The sequence below is a fragment of the Lotus japonicus genome, chromosome 4, assembly GCF_012489685.1.
Source record: "Lotus japonicus ecotype B-129 chromosome 4, LjGifu_v1.2".
Lineage (NCBI taxonomy): Eukaryota > Viridiplantae > Streptophyta > Magnoliopsida > Fabales > Fabaceae > Lotus > Lotus japonicus.
Window position 1 is genome coordinate 68,127,752 of NC_080044.1, and position 27,952 is coordinate 68,155,703.

Sequence of the window (27,952 nt, forward strand, 5' to 3'; positions counted from 1 at the left end):
TCGTTAAAAACTGAGACGACCGTTAACGGAAACAGTGACTTGGATTTTTTATTTTTTTTTTTTGCCTAGGTAGACTGATAGTGGAACTAGAATGTTAAGAAAATATTTATCCGTCAAATTAGTCCCTGAATGTGGCAAATTATTCCCTAACATAAAAAAAGAGAATTTCTATCATTGAAAACCTCTATTATCTTCTTCCATCTTCAAGTTTAAACTTGAAAACCCAGAAAAAAAATCTAATTCCAGAAAAAAATATTTAGAAAATTTAAAACCCCTAATTTTCTCTAATGTTAAATTCATCTTCTTCTATTGAATATCAAACCCAGCAACTATTCAATTCTTCTCCTCCATTTTACAACAACTCTCCTCTCATCACAACTCAAGAGAGGGAGAAGCAAAACCCAAAAATACAAATCTACCCAGATGCAAGCAACTCGAAGCTAACTCCCTTCTAGACCCATGACGCAAACAAAAACATTGTCCACCTCACTTCTAGATGATCTAAGCTATTATCTGGTGCTTTGACGTTGTCCAACTTCTGTACACATTCATGAAATTACAGAGATTTGGATATTTGGGAAATTATAAGAAATTGCAAACAGATGTACACATTCATGAAATTTCAGAAACAATGCCCAAAAACGTGGTGAGTGAAGAACATGAAAAATTCAAAAGGGCCAATAACAGACTTCAGCATGAAAATATTGAAATTAAATCAAGAAAAAGTACTTATGTAAAATCTCTGAGGAACCATAAAAAAGGCTACTATTGGTTGACTAGAAGATATTAAGAAATATGAAGTGAAGCTGTTCCACTTATGCAATCAACTACAAGGTTGTCAAGATTCAAAAACAGCACATAGAATTTTAAGAGTAAGTACCAGATAATAGCTTGGAGTTGGACAAGGTTAGATCCTAGCTTGGAGTTGCTTAGATGGAAGAAGATAACAGAGGTTTTCAATGATAGAAATTATCTTTTTATGTTAGGAATTAATTTGCAACATTTAGGGACTAATTTGACGGATAAATGTTTTCCTAACATTCCAGTTCCACTGTCAGTCCACTTAGGAAAAAAAAATCCAAGTCACTGTTTTCGTTAACACCGTCTCAGTTTTTAACGTCAGGGATTAATGTGAATCATTGTGAATGACTCTTGCCACATTCAGGGACCGCGAGAGGCATTTCAGAAGTTTAAGGACCAACTTGAAGGCGGCTGACACTTTCAGGGACCAACTTGGCTATTTACCCCTTTTTATTTGAACCAATATTACCTTAAACTTTGTTATCACTAAAACTTAAGATAAGAAGTGTGAGATGCTAAACGTTTGAACTTAATAATAATTTTAGCTTTATGGGTTTTTGTTGTTGGATGAGGATGACTGTTTGTTAGAGGAGGATGGAGACCATGCATAATTTTTCCATGCTTATGAATTTGTTGTTGGATGAGGATGACTGTTTGTTAGCTGCTTCTTTTTAATTAGAATTAGAATTAGCAAGCAGCTTTGACTATTATTTTTCATCATCTATCTAATCTGCAATATTTTCTTCAATTTGTAGGGGGAAAAAGAGAACATGGCAGAAGAAGAAGAAGAAGAAGAAACAAAAGCTCTCAACTCTATTCCAGAAAACAAGAAAAACAAGGTCAGTGACTCCTGTGCTGTGGCTTTTCATTAGAATTAGAATTAGAAAGCAGCTTTTCCTATTATTTTTCATCATCATATCTAACCTGCAATATTCTTCTTCTATTCAATTTATAGGAAATAAAGTTCCGGGGCCGTCGCCTTTGTTCTGCTCACGGAGGTCTGCCACCTCTATTGCCCCCAAATTGCATGCCCTTAATAATCATTCAGATTCCGGGGTAGCTAGCTCTCTCATTTTTTTTTCTTCTCTCATTCAATTTGATATTTTGGTTTTGTGACAACTTATAACATCTTTCTTTAGGAAAAAAGGGGAATTAGATTTCCCACCCCCTGTTTTAGATTTTCCACCCCATTTAAAAGTGGGGAAAAACCAATATTGCCCCTCCGTGTTTTAGTCCGAAACTTCAACCTTCGGATCAGTACGAAACTTCATCCTTCGGATTAGTATGAAACTTCAACTTCCGGACACCTCTGACAAATTCTACCACCTTTTTCAGCACCATTACTCCATAGCTTCACCTACCTCACCACCATTATGGCCTGCATAAACTCCTCAACCACCCCCCATTTATGGCTGAACACACTGTTTGGATTGGTCCTCGTGTTATTACCAACTTTGATTTAACATACATAACAGAAGATTGATAATATGATTCATGTTTGTAATGTTGTAACCATGTCTGTAACCATATTATTAGCAAGAATATTTTCCTTCAGTATTGTAACGAGGTCTGTTTGTCCCATATTATTGTCACTGCATTTTCACGTTTCTGTCTTTGTGACAGTATCTGGTTTGAAAGATCCGAATCTTGAAGTTTCATATTAATCCGGTTTTTCAACTCTCGGACGTCTAAAAAAGGGGGGTGGTAAATTTAATTATGAAGCAGTCCGAAACTTATAGTCCTGGATTGATCCGAAACTTAAAGTCCTGGATTGATCCGAAACTTAAAGTCCTGGATAGATTCGAAACTTAAAGTCCTGGATAACTCTTACCAAGCAGCAGAATGCAGTAAGTTAAGACCAAACCAAAAGGCATATTCATCAATTACAATCTCAACCACCACCACAATTACAAACCAAACATTTCAACCCAACAATTCGTTAGGCAAGTCCTCCAAGACGGCCACGACACCGATCATGTTATTTTAACTGTAACTAAAGAATCCGAACTTTTAACTCTCGGACTAGTCCAGAACATCAACCTCTGGACTGGTATGGAGGTTTAAGTCCCGGAGGGTAGTCCCGGCATTTTTTTAAAAAGGCTAGGGTGGCAATTCTAAAACAGGGGGTGGGAAATCTAATTCCCGAAAAAAGGCATGCATCCTAGCACCAGACAGATCTCACTCTTATCCTCCTTCGGGTTCACAGGAATATTCACTGCTATTTTTATCAAGCCACTTGTGGGAGTAATGAACTTTCTGCTGACTATGGAACCATATGTTACCTATGGGTAAGTAACAAATTCAACTTTTTATATCAATCATTATAATATATATACACATAAAAACACAACAATTTATACACATAAAAACACAACAGTTTGTTAGACTTATTATGTTTTTGTTTTCTATTATTAACTAGCGTTTTTTACCCGCGCGTTGCACGGGAAATATGTCTATTGTATTTGATACATTAATTAATACTTTGATTATTAAAAATATATTAAACAACGAATGAAATAGAAAAGTCAGAATTGATGAGTAAAGTGGACATAAAGACTTCTCTTCTAAGCCCGATTGAGACCAAGAGGAACTCGTTTCACATTCTTTGTAAATATGAAGACGATAACACAAATCATAGATATAAGGAATTATCAACATATTAATCTTAAAAAAATTAATGTGATAGTAGCACAAATCAGGATTGTGTAAGATATATCATAAAGTATAACATTATTGTGTTTATTCCAACTAAGTAGGGATGACAATGGGTAGGTACTATAGTACCATCTCCATACCCGCGTTTTTAAAAATTACATGTACCCGTCTCCATATTCACGTGGGTAGCAACTCGAAGCTCTCCGCCTTTAGACAATTCAATGTCATTATAGGAAGCTATCCATCTTTGCCAAAATCTAAATCTATGGATGACAATGGGTCTCAAAATCATAGGGTACCCGCAAAAAATATCCACTATGGGTAGGGTAAAAAACCGCTAAATGGGTATGAGGTTGAGTATAGATAATTACCCGCAAAAAATAGAGGGTATGGGTGCGGGTATGAGTACTATAGTACCCAACCGGCCCATATCCGCACACACATGTTATTATTATTATTATTATTATTATTATTATTATTATTATTATTATTATTATTATTATTATTTGGGAATATATTAACAAATTAACTTAAGCTATAGCTTTCAAACTCACTCTTTTTAAAAAAAAGTTTGGGATATATTAATTAATACTCTAAAAATAAATAATAAATACATTAAGGTAAAATCAAGAAATAAACCACCTAAATCCTAATCAAATCTAAAATTTAAAAATGTATTTTTTTTACTCTAAAAATAAATCAAAAATAAATTAAGATAAAATCAAGAAATAAACAACATAAATCCTAATCAAATCTAAAATTTTAAAATGTATTTTTTTATGAGAATTAATCTGAGAATGACACGTGTTATTTTTTTTTCCAATTAGTGAATATTCTGCACCCTAGAATATTTTCTTTCCCTCAATCCTTTTGCTTTTGATTAAGAAGATAAAAGCAGGAATCCTTAAAGCATATGACATCTTACAATTAGTTGAAGAACAAAATCAATTCATGAAGAAGATTGAAACAGAAACCCAAAATGAAGTCTTGAAGAACAAAATACCCTCTTTCACCAATTTGAAAGGACTGTGGTGAAAGAATTGTATTTAGTGTATTTGTGAATCTTGGTGTGGAGCCCTTGTGAAACAAAAAATCAAAGGAACATTTCAGTCAAGAGAAACAAAAAATGATGTATTGTGTTCTTGGACCGAACATTGAAGAGAGGTATAGTACCTAGAGGTAGAGGATTGTGCCAAGAGAGAATGTGAATGAGAGAGAGAGTGCTAAATTTCATATGTCAGTTTCTCAAATGAGCCAAAAAGTCCCCTACACTTGATAACTACCTCCTATTTATAGAGCTTGGGTACTACCTATTGGGCCAATTGGGCCTCCGAAGTCAAGGCCCATCTGAAGGCCAGGGCCCCGCCTCAGGGCGGGATACATGCTGGGCGTTGCCCCTCTAGGGGCTCGCCCAGTCCACTAGTCCACAAGACACCGAGCTCGAGGTACGAGAGCTAAGGGTGTCTTTTAAATGCTTTTACATATGTCTTACAGTACACCGGAATCTGCACTGCCAACATGGCTTGAGAAAAGAGAAGTAAACTATATCGCCAACATGGCGTGAGCAAAAGGAAACTTGCATTTTCAGTTACCCAGTCCACTGACTTGACGAGCAACCCGAGCTGGCAAGTCCACTAGTCCACAAGCGGCGAGAACGATTACTTCGTATTGGCGATAAGTTGGAGCAGGTGTATGATCGTTCGACGGCGGGAAAGGTGGCGGGCATGGGTCATGTGCTGATCATTCAATCATTGACTGGCGGTAACCCCGGCGAGCGACTGAACTTTGTTGTTGGTGTCACCTGTCAGGCGATGGTGTTTGATCTTTATAGTGGCGAGGCTTTTCGCGCTTTCCCTTATTTTAAAACCCTTTCAAATCCCTATCTGCCCCCCCGTGACTGCCCCACGTGACGCGTCGGTTACATCAATTTCCCTCTTTCTCCGGAACCGTCACTTCACCTTTCATAACCGTCCCATCGTGCGCAGTAACCCCCCATTGCACGCGACCCACCTCCCCAAAACCATCATGACTTCCAACCTTCCACACGCGTCCAACACGCGTCACCCTTCCAGCTTCCCCCCTTCTCCTATAAAAACCCTTCTTCCCCACAGTCATCCCTTTCCGAGACCCCTCTTTACCTCCCTAATCGCTTACCAAACTCCCTCTGCCCACTTCCGCTCCGGAGCCGTCGCTTATCACCCTTTCCGTTACCCACTCTTCACATCCTACTCCGGTGAGTCCCACTGTCCTTATCTTTGCATCATACACATACTCATCTTTTCCTTTCTTTCACTTTACTGTCTTCTAAAAATGGCTTCAAGCCCTACCTCCCCTAACCACTCCTCTTCTTCCTCCGAAAGCGACCCTGATGCCACCGCCGCCGGCGGCCTCCGTTTAGAGGTCCCGGAGATCCCACCTTACCGACTAAAAACCTACGCCACTCTGCCCCTTCCAGTCCAAATAGCCCCCACTCACGAGGCTATAGACCAACCTTCTATTTTCCAGAATAGCGATCTCATCGTGCAGTTCGTGAACTCCCTGGGTGGTTTGTCTCATGACGATGAGTTTAACGCCAAACTCAGGATCTGGATTTGCAGTCCTGAGGACCGCCCCTGGCTTCATAAGCCAGACGGCGACGTAAAGAGATCCCATTTTTTCTTTGCGTATGAATACATGTTTAGCGAGCTTGGAATCAGGCTTCCTTTCTCGCCCTTTGTCCAAACCGTCCTCCGCGACATCAACGCGGCTCCCTGCCAACTCCACCCTAACGCCTGGGCCTTCATTCGGTGTTTTGAAATCTTAAGCGCCGCTGTCGGCATCGCCCCATCCCCCACCAGTTTCTTCTACCTCTACGACGTCGACCCCAAGTCCATCAAAAACAAAGGATGGATTTCCTTGAAGGCCCGAGCCGGCCGGAAGTGCTTGCATCCTCACAAAAGTAACGCGAAGTCCTCCTTCGCACGGAAGTACTTCCGTGTGGCGGTTCATCCCGCATCCAACCCTGGCGCTCAGCCCACCACTGCTGCTGCGCCTAAAGGCAAAAATGTCACTGAAGCCTCCGTCGCCGCGGCTATCGAGCCAACCACCGTACCAGCTTCTACTCCTGCCACCGTCGTGGGTTCGGTCCCCACAGACGGCGCCAAATGTTCTTGGACCGAACATTGAAGAGAGGTATAGTACCTAGAGGTAGAGGATTGTGCTAAGAGAGAATGTGAATGAGAGAGAGAGTGCTAAATTTCATATGTCAGTTTCTCAAATGAGCCAAAAAGTCCCCTACACTTGATAACTACCTCCTATTTATAGAGCTTGGGTACTACCTATTGGGCCAATTGGGCCTCCGAGGTCAAGGCCCATCTGAAGGCCAGGGCCCCGCCTCAGGGCGGGATACATGCTGGGCGTTGCCTCTCTAGGGGCTCGCCCAGTCCATATTGCCCCATATGTGCGCACCCCAGCAAATTATCTATATATGTAAGAAAAAAACAAAATAATTCTCTCACCCAAAATAATTGTGGTTACTTCACCAATAAACTTATACTAACAATCAATTTAAATTGAACTTAAGGAAATATATAGAGTAAAGTAAGATAAGTCACCTAATTGGCATACTAAAACATGAGTATATGCAAAACTAATGAGTTTGAGGAAAACATGAACCAACCTTAAGAATGAGCTAACCATACTCATGAAGATTAAATGTGAGCTCTTCATATGCTTTCATCAATTTGACTGACCTGTGCATCATTAAAAAAAAATAGTAAGTTGTGCATCATTCACATACAGTGCAAATAGTATGCTTATACACACAGCTCAAACATGATGAACAAAAACGTGCAAAATTTGAGAAATGAATATAAATTCAGGCTATCCTAAGTTTTGAAATTTCTATAAATTATACCAAAATCTGGTTTAGAATGACTTCAAACGCATGGATTTCTACAAACTATACTAAAATCTGGTTTAAAAAAATACAAAAGCGGAAGTAGAACAATAGAAAAAACATTACGTCTTCAACAATGATTCGTTAAAGGGTCTATGCAAAAATTTGTAAACTTTTGGATCAAAACACACAAAATATGTGAAATTTAAGAATCTAGGATTGAATTACGAACAAAGGATAAACTGAAATAACACAAACCATCAATCACAACATGATAAACTCTTCTTCACGTAACATCATCTTACAGCATACCTCTGTCGTGATCGCGACATGTGGCAGAGGTAGAAATAGCAACTATCAAATCTCTGCGTGTCTATGGTAGCTTTGTGGACCCTCAGCACCAAATCAACTCCCTTTTCTTAGAATTAGCATTAAATAAATAATAAGATAAATTAAGATAAAATCAAGAAATAAACAACCTAAATCCTAATTAAATCTAAACTTTAAAAAGGTACTAAATAAAGATAGATAAAAACTACCAAAATCTAGCATATCACAATAAAAAACTCATAAAATCCTGAATTAAATAAAAATATGAAAATTAAATAAAAATACCATAAAAATTCATTTATACTCTAAATGTAACTCAAAAATAAAATAAAATATTTCATGAAATTAAAATTAAATAAATAATAAATAAGGATAGATAAAAACTATCAAAATCTAGCAAATCACAATAAAAACTCATAAAATCCTGCATTAATTAAAAATTCGAAAATTCAATAAAAATTAATTATTATACTCTATAAATAAATGTAAAATAAAATAAAATATTTCCTGGAAGTAAAATTAAATAAATAATAAGATAAAATTAAGAAATAAACAACCTAAATTCTAATCAAATCTAAAATTTAAAAAGGTACTAAATAAAGATAGATAAAAACTACCAAGTCTAGCAAATCACAATAAAAACTCATAAAATCCTGAATTAATTAAAAATCTGAAAATTTAAGAAAATTTAATTAATATACTCTAAAAGTGCATCTAAAATAAAATAAAGTATTTTCTGGATTTAAAATAAATGATAAGATAAATTAAAATAAAATTAAGAAATAAACAACCTAAATCCCAATCAAATCTAATATTAAAAATGGTATTAAATAAAGATAGATAAAAACTAACAAAATCTAGCAAATCACAATAAAAACTCATAAAATCCCGAATTAATAAAAAACTAGTGTTTTTTACCTGCGCGTTGCACGGGAATTATGTCTATTGTATTTGATACATTAATTAATACTTTGATTATTAAAAATATATTAAACAACGAATGAAATAGAAAAGTCAGAATTGATGAGTAAAGTGGACATAAAGACTTCTCTTCTAAGCCCGATTGAGACCAAGAGGAACTCGTTTCACATTCTTTTTAAATATGAAGACGATAACACAAATCATAGATATAAGGAATTATCAACATATTAATCTTAATAAAAATTAATGTGATAGTAGCACAAATCAGGATTGTGTAAGATATATCATAAAGTATAACATTATTGTGTTTATTCCAACTAAGTAGGGATGACAATGGGTAGGTACTATAGTACCATCTCCATACCCGCGTTTTTAAAAATTACATGTACCCGTCTCCATACTCACGTGGGTAGCAACTCGAAGCTCTCCACTTTTAGACAATTCAATGTCATTATAGGAAGCTATCGATCTTTGCCAAAATCTAAATCTATGGATGATAATGGGTCTCAAAATCATAGGGTGCCCGCAAAAAATATCCACTATGGGTAGGGTAAAAAACCGCTAAATGAGTATGAGGTTGAGTATAGATAATTACCCGCAAAAAATAGAGGGTATGGGTGCGGGTATGGGTACTATAGTACCCAACCGGCCCATATCCGCACACACATGTTATCATTATTATTATTATTATTATTATTATTATTATTATTATTATTATTATTATTATTATTATTATTATTATTATTATTTGGGAATATATTAACAAATTAACTTAAGCTATAGCTTTCAAACTCACTCTTTTTAAAAAAAAAGTTTGGGATATATTAATTAATATTTTAAAAATAAATAATAAATAAATTAAGATAAAATCAAGAAATAAACCACCTAAATCCTAATCAAATCTAAAATTTAAAAATGTATTTTTTTTACTCTAAAAATAAATCAAAAATAAATTAAGATAAAATCAAGAAATAAACAACATAAATCCTAATCAAATCTAAAATTTTAAAATGTATTTTTTTATGAGAATTAATCTGAGAATGACACGTGTTATTTTTTTTCCAATTAGTGAATATTCTGCACCCTAGAAGATTTTCTTTTCCTCAATCCTTTTGCTTTTGATTAAGAAGATAAAAGCAGGAATCCTTAAAGCATATGGCATCTTACAATTATTTGAAGAACAAAATCAATTCATGAAGAAGATTGAAACCGAAACCCAAAATGAAGTCTTGAAGAACAAAATACCCTCTTTCACCAATTTGAAAGGACTGTGGTGAAAGAATTGTATTTAGTGTATTTGTGAATCTTGGGGTGGAGCCCTTGTGAAACAAAAAATCAAAGGAACATTTCAGTCAAGAGAAACAAAAAATGATGTATTGCCCCATATGTGCGCACCCCAGCAAATTATATATATATGTAAGAAAAAAACAAAATAATTCTCTCACCCAAAATAATTGTGGTTACTTCACCAATAAACTTATACTAACAATCAATTTAAATTGAAAGGAAATATATAGAGTAAAGTAAGATAAGTCACCCAATTGGCATACTAAAACATGAGTATATGCAAAACTAATGAGTTTAAGGAAAACATGAACCAACCTTAAGAATGAGCTAACCATACTCATGAAGATTAAATGTGAGCTCTTCATATGCTTTCATCAATTTGACTGACCTGTGCATCATTAATAAAAAATTAGTAAGTTGTGCATCATTCACATACAGTGCAAATAGTATGCTTATACACACAGCTCAAACATGATGAATAAAAACGTGCAAAATTTGAGAAATGAATATAAATTCAGGCTATCCTAAGTTTCGTAAATTTCTATAAATTATACCAAAATCTGGTTTAGAATGGCTTCAAACGCATGGATTTCTACAAACTATACTAAAATCTGGTTTAAAAAAATACAAAAGCGGAAGTAGAACAATAGAAAAAACATTACGTCTTCAACAATGATTCGTTAAAGGGTCTATGCAAAAATTTGTAAACTTTTGGATCAAAACACACAAAATATGTGAAATTTAAGAATCCAGGATTGAATTACGAACAAAGGATAAACTGAAATAGCACAAACCATCAATCACAACATGATAAACTCTTCTTCACGTAACATCATCTTACGGCATACCTCTGTCGTGATCGCGACATGTGGCAGAGGTAGAAATAGCAGCTATCAAATATCTGCGTGTCCATGGTAGCTTTGTGGACCCTCAGCACCAAATCAACTCCCTTTTCTTAGAATTAGCATTAAACTAGTGCTTCTTTACCCGCGCGTTGCACGGGGAATATGTCTATTGTATTTGATACGTAAGTTAATACCTTGATTATTAAAAATTAAACAAAGGATGAAATAGAAGAGTCAGAAATGCTAAGCAAAGTGGACATAAAGACTTATCTTCTAAGCCTGATTGAGATCAACAGGAACTCGTTTCACATTCTTCATAAAGGGTCATTTATGAAGCTAGTTTGATACTTCTTGCGCCATGTTTTTGTTCAGATTGATGCTTCGGAGTGGTAAATGTTATTTTTCCCCTCTGCCTTTTTGCAACTTTGGTGTTAACGACAGATCTGATGATTCTTCCATCTCTGTTCGTGAGGTGTTGCAAGTGGAGTTATGGGCGAAGGCACGGTGCAACCGGTGCGGAGATGTTCTTTGTCATAGATCGTTTTGGGGCGTTATGGTTCTTGTTTTGGGCGCTATGGTTCTTGGTTGCCGAAGTGCTGCTCAAGGTCAACAGTGAAGGTGGTGAAATTTCGGGCCGGCGTGTGCTGTTTAGGGTCGTTTTCAGGTGTTGTTCCCTTTAGGTTTTTTGCCTTTGCTTTCCGGTTGATGTCGTGTGTTGTTTCGCGTTCCCTCCAATAGCGAGCTCTGTTTTTGTTAGGTTATGTGGTTTTTTTTTACCACATCTAGGTCCCCGACATTTTCTCTTTCTCATTGGTTGATTAGTGCTTGATCCGTGTTTGGACCTGTTTAATGTGATTTTTAGGTGTTCTTGGTGAACATTGGAGGGGTTTATGCTCACTTTGTTGAGTTTTGTTTGTACAATCAACCATTCTATTTAATAAAACTTATGCTTTAAAATTTTTTTGACACGTGTAATTTTTCTCCTTTGCTCATGATCTTCTCTGTTGGGTGGAAAGAATCCAACCGTACATACTCGCCACTATTGTCACATAAATCATACTCTTTAACTTTCTTGGTGCCCCCACAAGTAAAAATGCCTTCATATGGGTTAATCCCACAGCAAGCATTAATTCCTTCCTTAAAACCTTCAACGAAAATCAAAATTGAATTGGTCACATACATTGTGATTAAAATACAGTGGCAGTAGGGGAATTGAGAGTAATGATTCATGGAGATTCGCACACTGAAGACACCTAGCAGACATCCAGAGTGAAAAATGAGATTTCAATATAGTTCAGTGGCACTAGTGTTTTTTACCCGCGCGTTGCACGGGGAATACATCTATTATATTTGATAGGTCAATTAATACCTTGATCATTAAAAATATAATAAACAACTGATGAAATAGAAGAGTATGAAATGATGAGCAAAGTGGACAAAAAGTCTTAAATTAAATCCCTTGTTGCATAGATTGAACTTCGTACAATTGAATAACTAATAAAAAAATTGGTTAACCAAATCTCAAATTATGCAAAACATATTAGGGGATGTGGTTTAATGATGACTAATAAACAATAGCTGATTTAATCTACAATAAAAAAAGAGAAAAGATTCTTTATGCACGTGATTATGCGAGTTCATTTTTTACACAATAAAATAAACTAAGTTTGACCCATATCAACATGAAGTCGTTTCACATTCTTCATGAGCCTAAAGACAATAACACAAATTATAGATATGAAGAATCACCAATAAAGCATTCAGAACACATTTTAATCTTAGAAAAAAAAGAATGTACCGCAAAATTTGTTATTGTATTTGATAAAATAATTAATACTTAATGAAGGTACTTTCTTGTTAAAATATATTTCTTCCCGTAGGAGAATTTAACTCCTATAATAATTTGTACAAAAAAATTAAAGTGGACTATATTATTATGTAGTAAAAAATTAACATCAAACTATATTATATTATGTTTTTCTTGTAACAAAAAAAAATTCCGATGAAATCTTATTAACATTTATTTTTATGTAAAAGAATTTTCATGTAAAATATTCTTCCTATATATAAAAGCTTTTAGGCTCTTTCTAATACATTTAGATCCAGCTTCTCCTTACTCTCAGGATGTCTGAAAGTCTTTTCTCAAGTCTATCTGGTGGGTAATATCGATGAAGATGATGACACTCACCCTACCTTGCTTGCTTCAAGGTCGATGTCTTGTATCCTCCTCCTGTCGAAGACTTTAAGAGTAAACCTTGCCATTCCAACTTTCATCGATCGAGTTTCAGTTTCTTTTTTTGTTGATCCAGGTGAGAAAGCTTACTAAGGCAACCTCTGCTTTTGTCTATCTCCCAATATAAGAAGCATGTTGCTTTGCTCTTATAGTAGTACTAATGGGTGTACTTTAGAACAAATTTCTAGCGAAGGTCTTGACAGTTTGGAACTGAAAGGTTTGGTTCATTAATAATATCTAGTAGTTTCATCATGCTATTCTGCTTTTGAGCTTGTTGTACTTTCCGGAGCATTTCTGCGATAAAAAAATTCAGAATAATAAAGCAGTCGTAGTATGCTCCCATTACTTGCTCTAGTGCTCAAGTGATAGCTGAGTGCATACTGTTTGCATCTGAATTATATATAAAAGACTCTTAAAAACAACTACTTAATTCTCCATTACAAAGAATATACATTACATCAGAACCTAATTATTATTTGCCAGTGACATAATTGTCGAAAATAATAGTAATGGAAATTTTGAATGGTGTGGATAAGGGTTAAAAGTCCAATCTCATAAGAAAGAAAAATCTCCATTTACATCAAAATCTCTCTCAGATTTCTCTACCTCACTATCACCACCGTTTTTCTTATAAATTATCCACAAACACACTCACAAATTCCACACAGTACCTAACATCATATGCAAATTTTGTTTTGACTGCAACCAGAGTCTGTTCTTTGGCATAAAAAAGCACTTCATAAAGTAAGAAGGTATCACATTTTGAATTTAAATCATTAAAATATTTATTTCTAATTAAAAAATCAAATGAAACTTGCTTCCAAATCAACAGCAATCCTAGGTGCTATTCCTGATTGTTGTCCAACTTTAACATGAATTAATATGAACTCATGCTAATTCAAATGAAACTTGCTTCCAAATCAGCAGCTTCCAGCCGTATCTGCATTCTAAGTAACAGAAAATCAAGAACTCATGAAGTGAGATTGATAGACATGTTAGAGTAGGATAGACTAAAGACCGCCAAGCATAATAGCAATATGTGCAACATCAATCTAGCTATGATAGTGCAAAGATAGCAATCAAATTTGCAGACAGATATGAAAGCCAAAGAATGAATTGAAGCCACTTTTTGGCTATGGCCTTCCAGTGGTTTCCATAACCAATCAGATCTATTTGTAAGGGGAAACTAATCACATGCTACTAAAGAAGATGAATGGAAGAAAACCGCTCTAGAAATTTTAGACCCATTATATTTGTTGAACGGCTAAAACAACTCTTTGCTTTATGTAGCACTGTTGTTGAAAGTACAATAACCAAATCAAAAACATATGCTAATACTAAATCGTAATGTGAGAATTACACACTCATGCAAGCAAGACTTCCAATCACACTAAAGTTTGATTAATTGAACCATAGTAGAACAATGATTAATTATAAAATCTAATATTGCCTTCGAAAAGTGACTTTTAATATATGTAATGATGATAGATAGATGTAGAATTGATGAACTAAGTCAGTAAAACTATATATGCATCACAGTAGTGCAGCACCAAACACACATCTCTATCTCTTTTCTGGTGAATATATACATATGCATCACAGTAGTGCAACACCAAACACACATCTCTATCTCTTATCTGGTGAATGTATACATATAATGAACTGAGAAAAACCTCCATGAGTACTGGTCTCACATGTTTCGTGGCTTACTTGAAATGAGAGCAAGATAAGATCTTGAGTCATCAATCATGTTTCATCTTCAGCTAGCTGAGAATCAGAGAGTGTAGTCAGAAAGAGGTATGCACCTCATTGTCGTTCTGTACCTACGGATAAATTCATGTCAAATGTTTCCAGGGAAGCCAAGAAAATCAATTTATTGTTAGAACATTGGTTTAGGCGTTTAGCATATTAGAAAGGATAGCACCTGTTTTAAAAGTCTAATCTCAATAGTATAGCTTGAGCGAACAAAGATAAGCAGTAAAATCTCATCCATGATATGTAGTTCTGTAGTTGTAACGGCAAGCACCAACAATAATAATTAACTTCCTCGGTGCAAGAAGCAGGCAAAAAGAAAAAATTACCAAATAAAAAAGTTGCAAGGAAAAAAATCTACAACTTCTCCTTTCTCTCCCCTCAATTCTTTCACTCCCTCAATCCACTTCACTGACAATGATTAGGTTAATCAAAACATACACAGATCAATGTTTCACCTCCTATAACATAGGACACAAATTTTAGATGCAAATTAAGAAAAACGAATAAAATAGAATCACATACAAAGGAGAATCAAAAACATAAAAAACAAATCAAAATATTGCAAAATTCCATATAGAATATAAAATGGACTCACCATCCATGGCTTCCAAAGAATCTCTTTTGGTGGAATATCTATAAAAAAAACCTGAAGAAAAGAATTTGAAATTAGCATGGCAAGTGATGAACGAAATTGACCTTGAAGTCAAACATGAGTGAATGAAAGTTAAAGGTAAAGTAAAATAAAATTGAAAAAAACCATAACATATTATGCAAGCAAAGGAAGAAAATAATTTGAAACCTCCATCTGCAACCTTCCCATCCACAGCCCATCCTGAATGCAAGTGAGGCAACATGTACGACATATCTTCACCCTTCTCTTATTAGGACTGAAACAAACATGAATGAAACTAATATTAGGATTAAGTACTAAACAATGCAGAAGAAATAAGTACTTGAAGGAAGAGTTTTGTCACTCATAGTGGTTTTACCTACTCAACTATCAACATTACCATAAAATAAAGAATCCATGGATCAATTAGTGGTAAAGATACCACAATTCAGCAAAAGATGAAACTAAAGCTGGAAATCAGCAAATGAATTTTATCAAGAGATCAAGATTAAATTCCCAGTTCAAAAAGGCATATCAGTTTTAAATGGTGGCAGTGAGCATGCTCACATATCATTATCAGCGTGATGGGTTAGGTTTTCTAGATACCCAAAATTCAAAAGACCTCAAATTGAATAGTAAGGAACTGATTCAACGAAAAACCAAAAGGGACAACCACACAACCACACAACCATTGACTGATAAAAATGAGTCAAAATCCAAAAAACAGCCAATCATTAGTATAATAATAATCACCTGATGAAAAGGGACTCCCACCAAAGAAAGATGAGAATATGTCAAACCGGTCATGGCCGCCACCTCCTCCACCTCCCATTCCTTCCTTAAGTGAAGGTGAAGAGAGATTGCAAAATATGAAAGCGAGTGTGCCGCGCCATTCGGACGAAGAGGGCACAACCGCATCGATATCGGAGAGTGTGGAACCTGGTTTTGACTTGCTGAAGACAAATTTACGGGACATGTATAAGGGAACAGTTACAAAGAATGTTGAATTGGAGATGGGTAACAATAGTAGTAAGACGACCAAGACCAAGGGTTGGAGCGCCGCCACCGGCGACCGTAAGGAGGGCGGCGCTAGGAGAAAGCCAGTGGAACCCTAGCAGACTTTTTACCGAGATGCAATTGAAAAGATACAGTGAGCTGTGCAATTGAAAAAATGTTAAGGAGAAATAAGGTAAAGAAAAATCAGGGCACATGTGGCAAATAGGGTCAAGGTGGAAAAGCTTATGTGTAAATTATTAAATGTGAATTAATAGGTGGAAAAGCTGACGTGTAAATAATTAAGTGAGAATTAATCTCGGAGCGACACGTCACTAACTTGGCCTGTGAGAGCGACACGTCATGCTAGAAGTTGTTCTTAGACGATTTTGTGGGGGTGGTTCCGTTCAGTGGAGAGATGAGATGAAAATTGCATGGAGGAGATAGTGGAGGAAGGCAGGGTTTTAAGAGGGTTTTTGCTGATGGGATGTATTATTGATTTAAATCATTTATCACAGATTTTATATTAAGATAAAATCATGAAATAAACAACATAAATCCTAATCAAATCTAAAATTTAAAAATGTACTAAATAAATATAGATAAAAACTATCAAAATCTAGCAAATCACAATAAAAACTCATAAAATCCGGAATTAATTAAAAATCCGAAAATTCAATAAAAATACCATAAAATTAAGCTTAATATCATATGTATTCCCCGTACCATAATTTGCAGGGTTGTTTATTCTATCTTGAAGCCAATCATAGAAATTAGAATGATAGTACTTAAACCGTTTAAGTATGTGGTCAAGGCTTATGAGAATACTGCTCAAAGCATTATTGTGTGCTAGAGCAAGTCCAGAAGCTGCTTCAAAACAACCAATATTGCCAGCTTCTTGGTTCAGTGCTCTAAGAGCTGGCAAACATCCAAAGGAGACAAACTTAGAAAACCTAAATTTCTACCCCTTTCTTATATAGAATCTGCACAAATAAAATTAACAACTTGTTACATCTTGTATTACTAAAAAAGCTAACTTGGAATTTATTTAGTTAGTTTAATTTTGCAGGTGGTTAGGCTTACTTGGATTGCTTGTGTCAAGTGTCCATGTGACAGAACTTAATGGCACAACGACGGCTTGAAAATACCCTGTTTATTGTTCGGTAGTGTAGATAAAGACTTTTCCTATTAGATCATTAAGTTATTATCACAATCATTCCTCAAATATTTAACAATTAATCTCTAACAATCCACCTCCTTCTCTTTTCCAAGTAAAAAACTACTTGCGTGCATCATGTAACAAAACAAAGATACATCTCAATCAAAAGAGAAATTTAAACTGAAAAGCAAATTCAAGGCAAGTTACTCCAACCCATGAATAAATTTTGTTACAATGTAGTTGCAACCAACTATCAATTATAATTGAGCATAACCACCCTGTAGAAAAGATAAAAAATGAAAGAAACAGAATAACAAAATTAATAAGCCATAGATAAATAGGCAACGTGCTCCATCCATTCTCAAATAACCAAGCCAAATTCTATCCCACCACTCCACCACGCACCGACGATATGCACGCCAATGGGTTCATCGAATCACCTCTCTTCGCTTTAAGCCATGGCCAAGAGCGATATAAAAATATTTTTACGGGAAAATCAAAATAAAAAATATTGATGCTGTAAATTTTTTAAAAATCAATATCTATTTGATTTAAAAATAAAAAAAAATAAAATTTAAAATAAAACTAATAATGATGTTGTTAACTAAAAAAAATTAATATTTATTTTCTCATCATACACCTTTTAAAACCAATCAAATATTAAATAGATTGTAAAAAAATTATAGAAATCGGTTACCTTTAAGATAAATCTTTTAAAATTTTAATATTTTATGAAAAAATTTCTCAGGTTTACCTTTAAAAAATCGGCTTCAAGATTTGTTATGGAAATAAATTTTAGGTAAATAAAAAGTTTACTTTTAGAGTATTAATTTAATTTTAAGTTATTTTTATTGAATTTTTGGATTTTTATATAATTCAGAATTTTATGAGTTTTTATTGTGATTTGGTAGTTTTTATTAATAAATTTTATGGTATTTTTATTGAATTTTTAGTTTTTTATTTAATCTAGGTAAATATTAGATAATTTGGAAAAATATTTTAAAATTTTAATATTTTATGAAAAAGTTTCTCAGATTTAAAATTACCTTTAAAAAATCGGTTTCAAGATTTGTTTTGGAAATAATTTTTAGGTGAAGAAAAATTTTATTTTTAGAGTATTAATTAAATTTTATGTTATTTTTATTGAATTTTCGGATTTTTAATTAATTCAAGATTTTATGAGTTTTTATTGTGATTTAGTAGATTTAGATAGTTTTTATCTATATTTATTTAGTATATAAAATAAATCCTTACTCTAAAAATAAATCAAAAGTAAATCAAGATAAAATCAAGAAATAAACAACCTAAATCCTAATCAAATCTAAAATTTGAAAATGTATTTTTTTATGAGAATTAACCTGAAAATGACACGTGAAAATTAAATCACTTATCACAGATTTTATATTAAGATAAAATCATGAAATAAACAACATAAATCATAATCAAATCTAAAATTTAAAAATGTACTAAATAAACATAGATAAAAATATCAAAATCTAGCAAATCACAATAAAAACTCATAAAATCCGGAATTAATTAAAAATCCGAAAATTCAATAAAAATACCATAAAAATTAATTAATACTCTAAAAATAAATAATAATATAAATTAAGATAAAATCCAGAAATAAACAACATAAATCCTAATCAAATCTAAAATTTAAAAATGTACTAAATAAATATAGATAAAAACTATCAAAATCTAGCAAATCACAATAAAAACTCATAAAATCCGGAATTAATTAAAAATCCGAAAATTTAATAAAAAATACCATAAAAATTAATTAATACTCTAAAAATAAATTAAGATAAAATCAAGAAATAAAAAACCTAAATCCTAATCAAATCTAAAATTTAAAAATGTATTTTTTTTATTAAGGAGAAATAAGATAAGGAAAAATCAGGGCACATGTGGCAAGTGGGGCCAAGGAGAAAGAGCTTACATGTAAAATATTAGGTGAGAATTAATCTGGGAGCGACACGTCACTAACTTGGCCTGTGAGAGCGACACGTCATGCTAGAAGTTGTTCTTTTTTTTTTTTTTTTCGAGAGCAAAGAGATTTATTCAAAGATAAAAAGAAGGATACAACCCAACGAGGTGGGGAAACCCAAAAAAAAACAAACCACCCAAAAAAAAAACCCGAACAACCACCCAAAAGAGAAAAGATCCACTACCCTAGCACCTGGGAGGAAAATTTTCTTTAATAACTTCAGCCAATCCCCGAACGACATCTTCATCACTACCAGGAAAAGACATGCCTACGGACTTAGCGAGAAACCAAGCCTTCCTTGCTCGGGTGAAATAAGGCCCCGAAGGAGACGGAGGGCTAGGCGGCGCGGTGTCAATGGCGAGAACCACACTCTCGGATTTACGGGGACGACCCCTAGGCCGCCGAGAGCCCTCACGCCTGGTCCCCGAATTTTTCCTCGGCCTACCACGAGGACGGGGCCTCGGAGGGGAAAAGACGAGAATGGGATCATCAGCATAAGCACCGACCTCTACCTCAAGAGCATCCTCCCCCGCACCTACTGAGAAAGCTTCCGAACACCCTTGAAGGCCCCTGGCAAGAGCGGAGCCAGAACAAGCACCAACCTCAAAGCAGGAGAACGATGGACGAGAATCGACACGCCCATCAAAACTCAGAGTGCCAACATCATACATCGTGTGAATCGGATCATCAACAACCTCCCTAGCTACCATAGAGCTTCCCGCCGTCAAACCAGCGGTAGTGAAATCCTTAAAAGCCGTTGGAAAACCACCAGAAAGGTGCACTATATGATCATTAATCCCAGACCAAAAGTTCCTCCTAATTCCAAGGGGAGCTGATAATGAGAGTTTCAAATTCAAATTCCCCCACTTAATAAAAGCCACACAGCCCCTGATTACTAGCCTTGAAAAATCCCCCTCATTAAATTCTAATAAAGAATTATGCATCAATGAAGCAAGCTGGTCCCACCCCCTTCCATAGAGAATCGACTCTTCTCCTTCCACCGCCTGCGACCCTACCTCTTCAACGCCCGCGAAACCAGCGACCACAGGCAGCGCCGCACCGATATCAGAACTGGCAACCATCTCAGGGAATAGTATCTCGTCAATAGCGCGCCTCACACTGCCATCCGCACACCTTCCCGTTGGAACCAATTCCGGGAACAACACCTCGTCAGCAATCCGCTGTGGGCATAGCCAGCAACCACCCACATCGGCGACCAAAGCCTCAGAGTCCATCGCCGGGCAGATAGCAGACCTCTCCACTGAACCTCCCTTCACCACATCGCTCCTGGAACGACCCGCCGGAGAAGGGCCACTAGAAGCCGACTGCTGCCCCTGAGAAAGAGGATTCCTCGCCAACACAGAAGCCTCCCCTGGAGCATGACGTCTACGCCGAGAGATACCCACCTTTCCAGCAGAGATTTCAGGCTTCACTGATAAGTACGCTCCTCCCAATCTAACTCCATCCAACAGCTCCATAGCTCTAACAGCATCCTCTTTATTAGCGTACCGAACGAAAGCGAAGCGAAACTTCCTTCCGCTTCGCCTCTTACGTTGAAGAATTCTAATATATATAGATAAATAATAAGATAAATTAAGATAAAATCAAGAAATAAACAACATAAATCCTAATCAAATCTAAACTTTAAAAAGGTACTAAATAAAGATAGATAAAAACTACCAAAATCTAGCAAATCACAATAAAAAACTCATAAAATCCTGAATTAAATAAAAATATGAAAATTCAATAAAAATACCATACAAATTCATTTATACTCTAAATGTGACTCAAAACTAAAATAAAATATTTCATGAAATTAAAATTAAATAAATAATAAATAAGGATAGATAAAAACTATCAAATCTAACAAATCACAATAAAAACTCATAAAATCCTGCATTAATTAAAAATTTGAAAATTCAATAAAAATTAATTATTATACTCTATAAATAAATGTAAAATAAAATAAAATATTTCCTGGAAGTAAAATTAAATAAATAATAAGATAAAATTAAGAAATAAACAACCTAAATTCTAATCAAATCTAAAATTTAAAAAGGTACTAAATAAAGATAGATAAAAACTACCAAGTCTAGCAAATCACAATAAAAACTCATAAAATCCTGAATTAATTAAAAATCTGAAAATTTAAGAAAATTTAATTAATATACTCTAAAAGTGAATCTAAAATAAAATAAAGTATTTTCTGGATTTAAAATAAATGATAAGATAAATTAAAATAAAATTAAGAAATAAACAACCTAAATCCCAATCAAATCTAATATTAAAAATTGTATTAAATAAAGATAGATAAAAACTAACAAAATCTAGCAAATCACAATAAAAACTCATAAAATCCCAAATTAATAAAAAATTCGAAAATTCTATAAAAATTAATCAATTTATTCTAAAAATAAATTTAAAATAAATTAAAAGACCAAATCTTATCTTTTAAAATAATATCAATCAATTATTTTAAAATATATAAAATTAAAACATATATCAATTGAAAATTATATCTTCTAAAATAATATCAATTAATTAGGTTAGAATATATAAAATTAAAATATATATCAATTGAAAATTATATCCTCTAACAAATTGACACGTGGAATAATTTTTATGAGAATTAATCTGGGAGCGACACGTCACTAACTTGGCCTGTGGGAGCGACATGTCATGCTAGAAGTTGTTCTTTTCTAATATATATAGATAGATTCGAAAATTCAATAAAAATTAATCAATTTATTCTAAAAATAAATTTAAAATAAATTAAAAGACCAAATCTTATCTTTTAAAATAATATCAATCAATTATTTTAGAATATATAAAATTAAAACATATATCAATTGAAAATTATATCTTCTAAAATAATATCAATTAATTAGGTTAGAATATATAAAATTAAAATATATATCAATTGAAAATTATATCCTCTAACAAATTGACACGTGGAATAATTTTTATGAGAATTAATCTGGGAGCGACACGTCACTAACTTGGCCTGTGGGAGCGACACGTCATGCTAGAAGTTGTTCTTTTCTAATATATATAGATTTGTAATAGTACTAATATTAAGCACCAATTTAAGCATTTCTACATTGTTAAGTACTTAAGTTGTTGATTATGAATTATAGATTTGTGATTAAGCTATGATTGAGCTATTGATTTGCCATTTTATGCATTGTTAAGTTGTGAGTCATGTGTGATTGCTATATATATAAAGTTATGGAATTGATATTGACAAAAAAAAAGGTTGTGAAACCGATGAACCGAACCGATCCAAACCGTTCATAATCGGTTCGGTTCGGTTTTGAATTTTTTTGGTTAACAATTGATGGAAACCGAACCAATGAATTTTGATTGGATTGGTGAAACCGAAAACCGGTCTAAACTGAACCGCGAACACCCCTAACCAAATCCTAACGCGCCGCCGTACTGCGCCATCTTAGCAGTGAGCCTTGTTGGTCTCAAAGATTTGGATCTAACTTGACTGTATCCCTCTCAATGTTTCTCTTATGGCTTTTTCTTTGTCTGATTTAATAACCCTAACCAAATGAGTTGTATGCAGTTGTAAAGTGTAGAGAAGATGGGAGAATAATAGGAAGAAGCAAAAGCTATCAAGTCTCAACTACACACTTAAGTCAATCTCCAAAACCTGAGTCCAATCCAACGCAGACGGACAAATTGCACTGGTAATGGTTTATCGATTGAGAAGAGACACACAACCACACACTTAAGTCAATCTCACCTAGTCATTCTCATTAGTTATTGCCATAACTTACTCTAATCTCTCCTAATTAGAGGTGTGGTAGGTTAAACCACTGACAAAGTCTTATTACTCGGCTTAACTTAAGTCATTTTAAAAAAAGATTGTTAGATGTGAATATGTGATAGGTCGGCCGGGTTATTAAAATAACAACAACGATATATACACACATAATTTTTTAAACATTTCATTTTCACTCATTTTTGTTTTTATCTCTCATTCTCTCTCCTCATATCATCTGTCACATCTAATGTTATTAAACTCGGTTCAAACCGGCTGGTTGATCCGGGAACCGGACCCTGACCGGTTCGAGCCATACATCGGATCAGCCATGTGTCTAACTCGGTACGGACCGCTTTGACTCGTCCGGTTTAGTTAAAAAAACGACGACTCGGCCTGACTCGGTTCGATCGGGTGTCAATCAAATTGTTTTGTTAAACAACGTTTTTTTATGGAGCATAAGCACGCTGATGAATGACTTGGGATGCAATGGCCCATTGATTCAGTACCTTGATTGCGTCAGTCACCGAGTCAAGTTTAATGAGTATAATAACACGGCTAGATGTTACCAGAGGGAGCTAGCATGGGTGAAGGAACTTAAATCTTGTTTGAATAGTGCCAACCTTACTCAAGGGAAACCAGATGAATGACTTGGGATGCAAACCATGATGAGAACTCTAATTCTGTAAAATCAGCTTATTTTATCTTGCAGGGTCTTGGAAGCGAAGAACCAATACCGGTGTTCAAGGATCTTTACTGTATAGTTGCTCCCTCAAATGTAATCACCTTTGTATGGAGGGCTCTTTAAGGGTGAATCCAAACGAAGGAAAATTTGCTCAAGAGAAGGGTGATCACAGATGCTGATGACGCTCACTGCCCCTTTTGCGTTCGCATGGTGAAGTCAATGGAGCACTTGCTTTTTTCTTGCAATTTTTCTGCCCTGGTATGGCATGCTTGTTCTTTGTTCTTGTGCTGTACTTGCTTACTTTTCTAATGTAATTAGAAGTTTATACCGATCCAACAATTTTTTGGTGCACTTTAGGAGACAAAATATGACAATTTTCATTTCCAAGATAAAATAAGGTGAAATTAATCTTGCACAAGTATGGCAACTGAGAGTCCAATTACAATCTCAGAAGCCTGGGCGAAATGGCGATCTCTTAAGGAAGTTGCTACATTTGGTTCACAATCTTGTAACGTAGCAACAGAGGATTTGGCTATTCTTTTGAAGAGACATAAGGTTTCATGGCAATGGAAGGGATGTGGTGCCCAATCGCAGTGGCATGCAGTGCACCTCTGAGCATGGCAGGGTCATTTCTGGCCTCAAAGAACCTCTTATCCCAGAACACGGCCCATAATGTGGACTTGGTAGATCTGAACAGAGCTATGCAAAAATGTGAGTCTGAAGACCAATTATTAACTTATCTTACTTAATTGACACCATAATGATAGTCTTAGGCTTCTTAGAGTAATTGGGGATTGTCTTCTGGAGCTGATATATTATTGGTAAAGGTTCTTTTCATTTGACACAAGTGACTTAGAGTTTGCTGTCACTGACTGAAAATTAAGGGTTCTTAGTGTATCTAATCTACCAAATTCAGAAAGGAAAAGTTGTTAAGATAAATGGAAGAACAGTATGCAGAATAATTTGATTCAACATCAGCAACAAAACTATCCTCATGAAGTCCCCGAGCACTAATTTTGAAAGCCAACGATATACAGTTGGTGGTACGGTACAGTTTCATCACAATCCTAGCAAGTTTCCCTCTGATGTCCAGCCAGTACTGCCGTTATCGGGATTTACACCCCCATTACATGCCCCAGCAGCAGCTTATATGACCTCAACAAATTCTAAAACGACACTTAAAAAGAAACGGAGGGAGTAATATTATATTATTATATACACTGTGGACCGTCCCAAGGCTTGGGCCGGGTAAACATGGTACTGCTGCTGGGTCAGTCAGGTTACTCAAGAGGACCTGTCCATCCGGATTCGCGCTCACAGGGCTGGTCAAGCTAATCTAAGGGACACATCCGGACCGTTTTACGACTTGGTCCGCGTGGACATGACATAGTCGGGTTGCTCCGAAGACCCATCCATAAAGACAATCGGGTTGCTCCGAAGACCCAGCCATAAAGACAGTTGGGTTGCTCTAGAGACCTAGCCATCCACACTCACCATAAAGACCCATATGTGCTCCCCATAAAGACGGTCGGGTTGCTTCGGAGACCCAACCATCCGCAGTCACCATCGAGGCCCATCCTACCACAATCACTCCGGGGCCAACTCAGTGGTGAGGGATCCAGCTGTAATCACGGGAGATTCAACATAACAGTCGGATAGGCTGCAATCTCGGCAATGTCAAGGGAAAAGTCAAGACGTCCCGCTTGATTCACGCGGTCGGCTCCCTTTAGTCAGTTGACTATGTAATAAACAGAAGTGTTAGGGTTAGAGGATCTGCCCACTATAAAAGGGGGCATCCACATGTATAGAGATCTATCCTTTTCACAGTTGAGAAATATACTAGTCTTTTATCTCTGTCCGACTAACTCAAAGTTCTTTGTGAACACACTGGTTCGTTGAATTCGTTTAAAAAGTTTTTAACGTCAAGTAAACGTTAACATGTATGTACTGCACCACTAATTGTCCCGAAAATCTTGATTGTAATTAAACGTTAACATGTATAACACACTGGTTTTTTGAATGCATTACAAGTGTGTGTGTGTGTGTGTGTGTGTGTGTGTGTATATGTGATTTAACTGGTTGAGCCAGTTGTGACCACCGGTTGAACTAATGGTCCATTGATCCAGTACCTCGATCGAGTCAATCACCGAGTCAAGTTTAATGAGTTTAATAACACAGCTAGATGTTACCACAAGTAGAGCATCATCCGTATAATCTGAACCAATAAACACTCACTCCCAATCTTACCTCCATAACATCAATTCTGCAACTAGGACCAAATACAGAATCAAATAATTCAAATGGGGATGTGGGAAGATGACAAATGGATCTGGTCCTTGAATGGCAGAGACCACTATTGGAGAGGGAGCTAGCATGAGAGAAGGAACTTAAAGCTTATTGTTGGAATAGCGCCAACCATACTCAAGGAAAACCAGATGAATGACTTGGGAAGCAAACCATGCTGGGAACTCTTATTCTGTCAAATCAGCTTATTTTATCTTGCAGGGTCTTGGAAGCGAAGAACCAATAAGTGGATCTTTGCCATATAGCTGTAAATGAGGATTATATTGTCATTATTGTATATATTTACCTTCCTAGTTTAGGTTGCACAAATTAGGAATTATCATTATGTGATATAATTATATTGTATTATATATTCTGATGAATGAAAGGAGAAAGGCATCAAGCCAGAAATCATTTTGACATGGTATCAAGAGCTTACCAAAGTTGTTGAGCCGGCCCTAAATTTTTTTCTCGTTTTCCTTTGTTGTCCATCGTTGCTTGATCCTTGCCGGCAATTCCAGTTCGCCACCGTCTCCGTTTCTGTTCACGATTACAGTTTGTATTCCAGTTCGTCTGTGCCGTTCCGATTGCCACTGTTTCAGTTCGTGCTTCTCCGTGCAGGACTTCGATCCCCCTGTTTTTTGTTTTTGGGCTTCTGTGACAGGTTTTGTGCTGTCCTATTTGTTTGCCTTCCTTTTTTTGACATGACGAAAGACAAGCTCAGTGTTCGTTTTACCGGAAAGAACTATTCTGCGTGGGAATTTCAGTTCCGTTTTTTTTGTGCAAGGGAAAGAGTTATGGGGTCATGTGGATGGGACTACCGTGACTCCGAAAGATAAAGATGAAAAAGCCAAATGGGACAAACATGATGCGCAAGCTGCTACTTGGATCTTGGGTTCGATTGATCCTCTCATGATCAATCAATTGCGCTCCTTCAAAACTGCTAATGGTATGTGGGAGTACCTGAAGCGTGTATACAATGAGAACAATGATGCCAGACGCTTTCAGTTGGAACTTGACATAGCCAAATATTGTCAGGGAAATCTCTCGGTTCGCAATTACTATTCTGGATTTCTGAACTTATGGGATGAGCATTCTGCTCTCATCCATGCTGATGTTTCTGGCGATACTCTCACTGCTGTGCAAAAGATCTATGAGGTTGGTAAGAAGGATCAACTCCTTATGAAGCTTCGTCCTGAGTTTGAAGTTGTGCGTGCTTCTCTACTGAATCGTTCTCCGCCTCCTTCTCTGGATACTTGTCTTGGAGAATTACTTCGGGAGGAAACACGGTTCTTCACTACTGGGGCAATGTCACACGATCAGAATTTTTCTCCTGAGGCGGTTGCCTTTTCTGCTCAACAGAGAGGGGGAGGTAGGGATCATAAACAAGTCAAATGTTACACTTGCAAGCAGTTCGGTCATATTGCTCGTAATTGCCCTATAAAATCTTGCAACTATTGTAAGCAACGGGGTCATGTCATTGCAGAATGTCCTATTCGTCCACCACGGCGACAGGCCCAGGCTTTTCATGTTGCTGCTCCTCCAGCAGGTGCGGACCCTCCTGCAGTTGGTGTCTTGACTCCGGAGAGTGTGCAACAAATGGTACTCTCTGCTCTTTCTGCCTTGGGTATTCAGGGTAAGTCTACTATTCTTTCTAAACCTTGGTTGGTTGATTCTGGTGCTTCCAATCACATGACTGGTTCCTCTGAACATTTGCGTAATGTTCATCCTTATCTTGGCACACAAAGCATTCAGCTTG

At 35.7% G+C, this 27,952-nt stretch overlaps 1 protein-coding gene across 13 annotated transcripts; it reads left to right on the forward strand.

Annotated features, from left to right (window-relative positions):
- The first annotated feature begins 1,324 nt into the window (after nucleotides 1-1,324).
- Nucleotides 1,325-17,726, forward strand: LOC130711106 (uncharacterized). 13 transcript variants are annotated; one of them, XM_057560588.1, is made up of 5 exons: nucleotides 1,338-1,640; nucleotides 1,757-1,857; nucleotides 2,946-3,089; nucleotides 12,823-12,924; nucleotides 13,026-13,642. In XM_057560588.1, the coding sequence occupies exons 1-5, from the start codon at nucleotides 1,572-1,574 to the stop codon at nucleotides 13,027-13,029; spliced, it is 420 nt and encodes a 139-aa protein (XP_057416571.1). In that variant the 5' UTR covers nucleotides 1,338-1,571; the 3' UTR covers nucleotides 13,030-13,642. The 13 variants fall into 13 exon arrangements, with proteins under 13 accessions (XP_057416565.1, XP_057416566.1, XP_057416576.1 ...); XM_057560592.1 differs by having other exon boundaries at nucleotides 1,339-1,640; nucleotides 12,840-12,924; nucleotides 13,026-13,649; XM_057560582.1 differs by lacking the exons at nucleotides 12,823-12,924; nucleotides 13,026-13,642 and adding an exon at nucleotides 4,284-8,088 and having other exon boundaries at nucleotides 1,325-1,640; nucleotides 2,954-3,089.
- Nucleotides 17,727-27,952: the final 10,226 nt, after the last annotated feature.

Coding starts and splice junctions, on each gene's coding strand:
- LOC130711106 (XM_057560582.1), top strand. CDS start 5,482: ATGACTTCCAACCTTCCACACGCGTCCAACACGCGTCACCCTTCCAGC.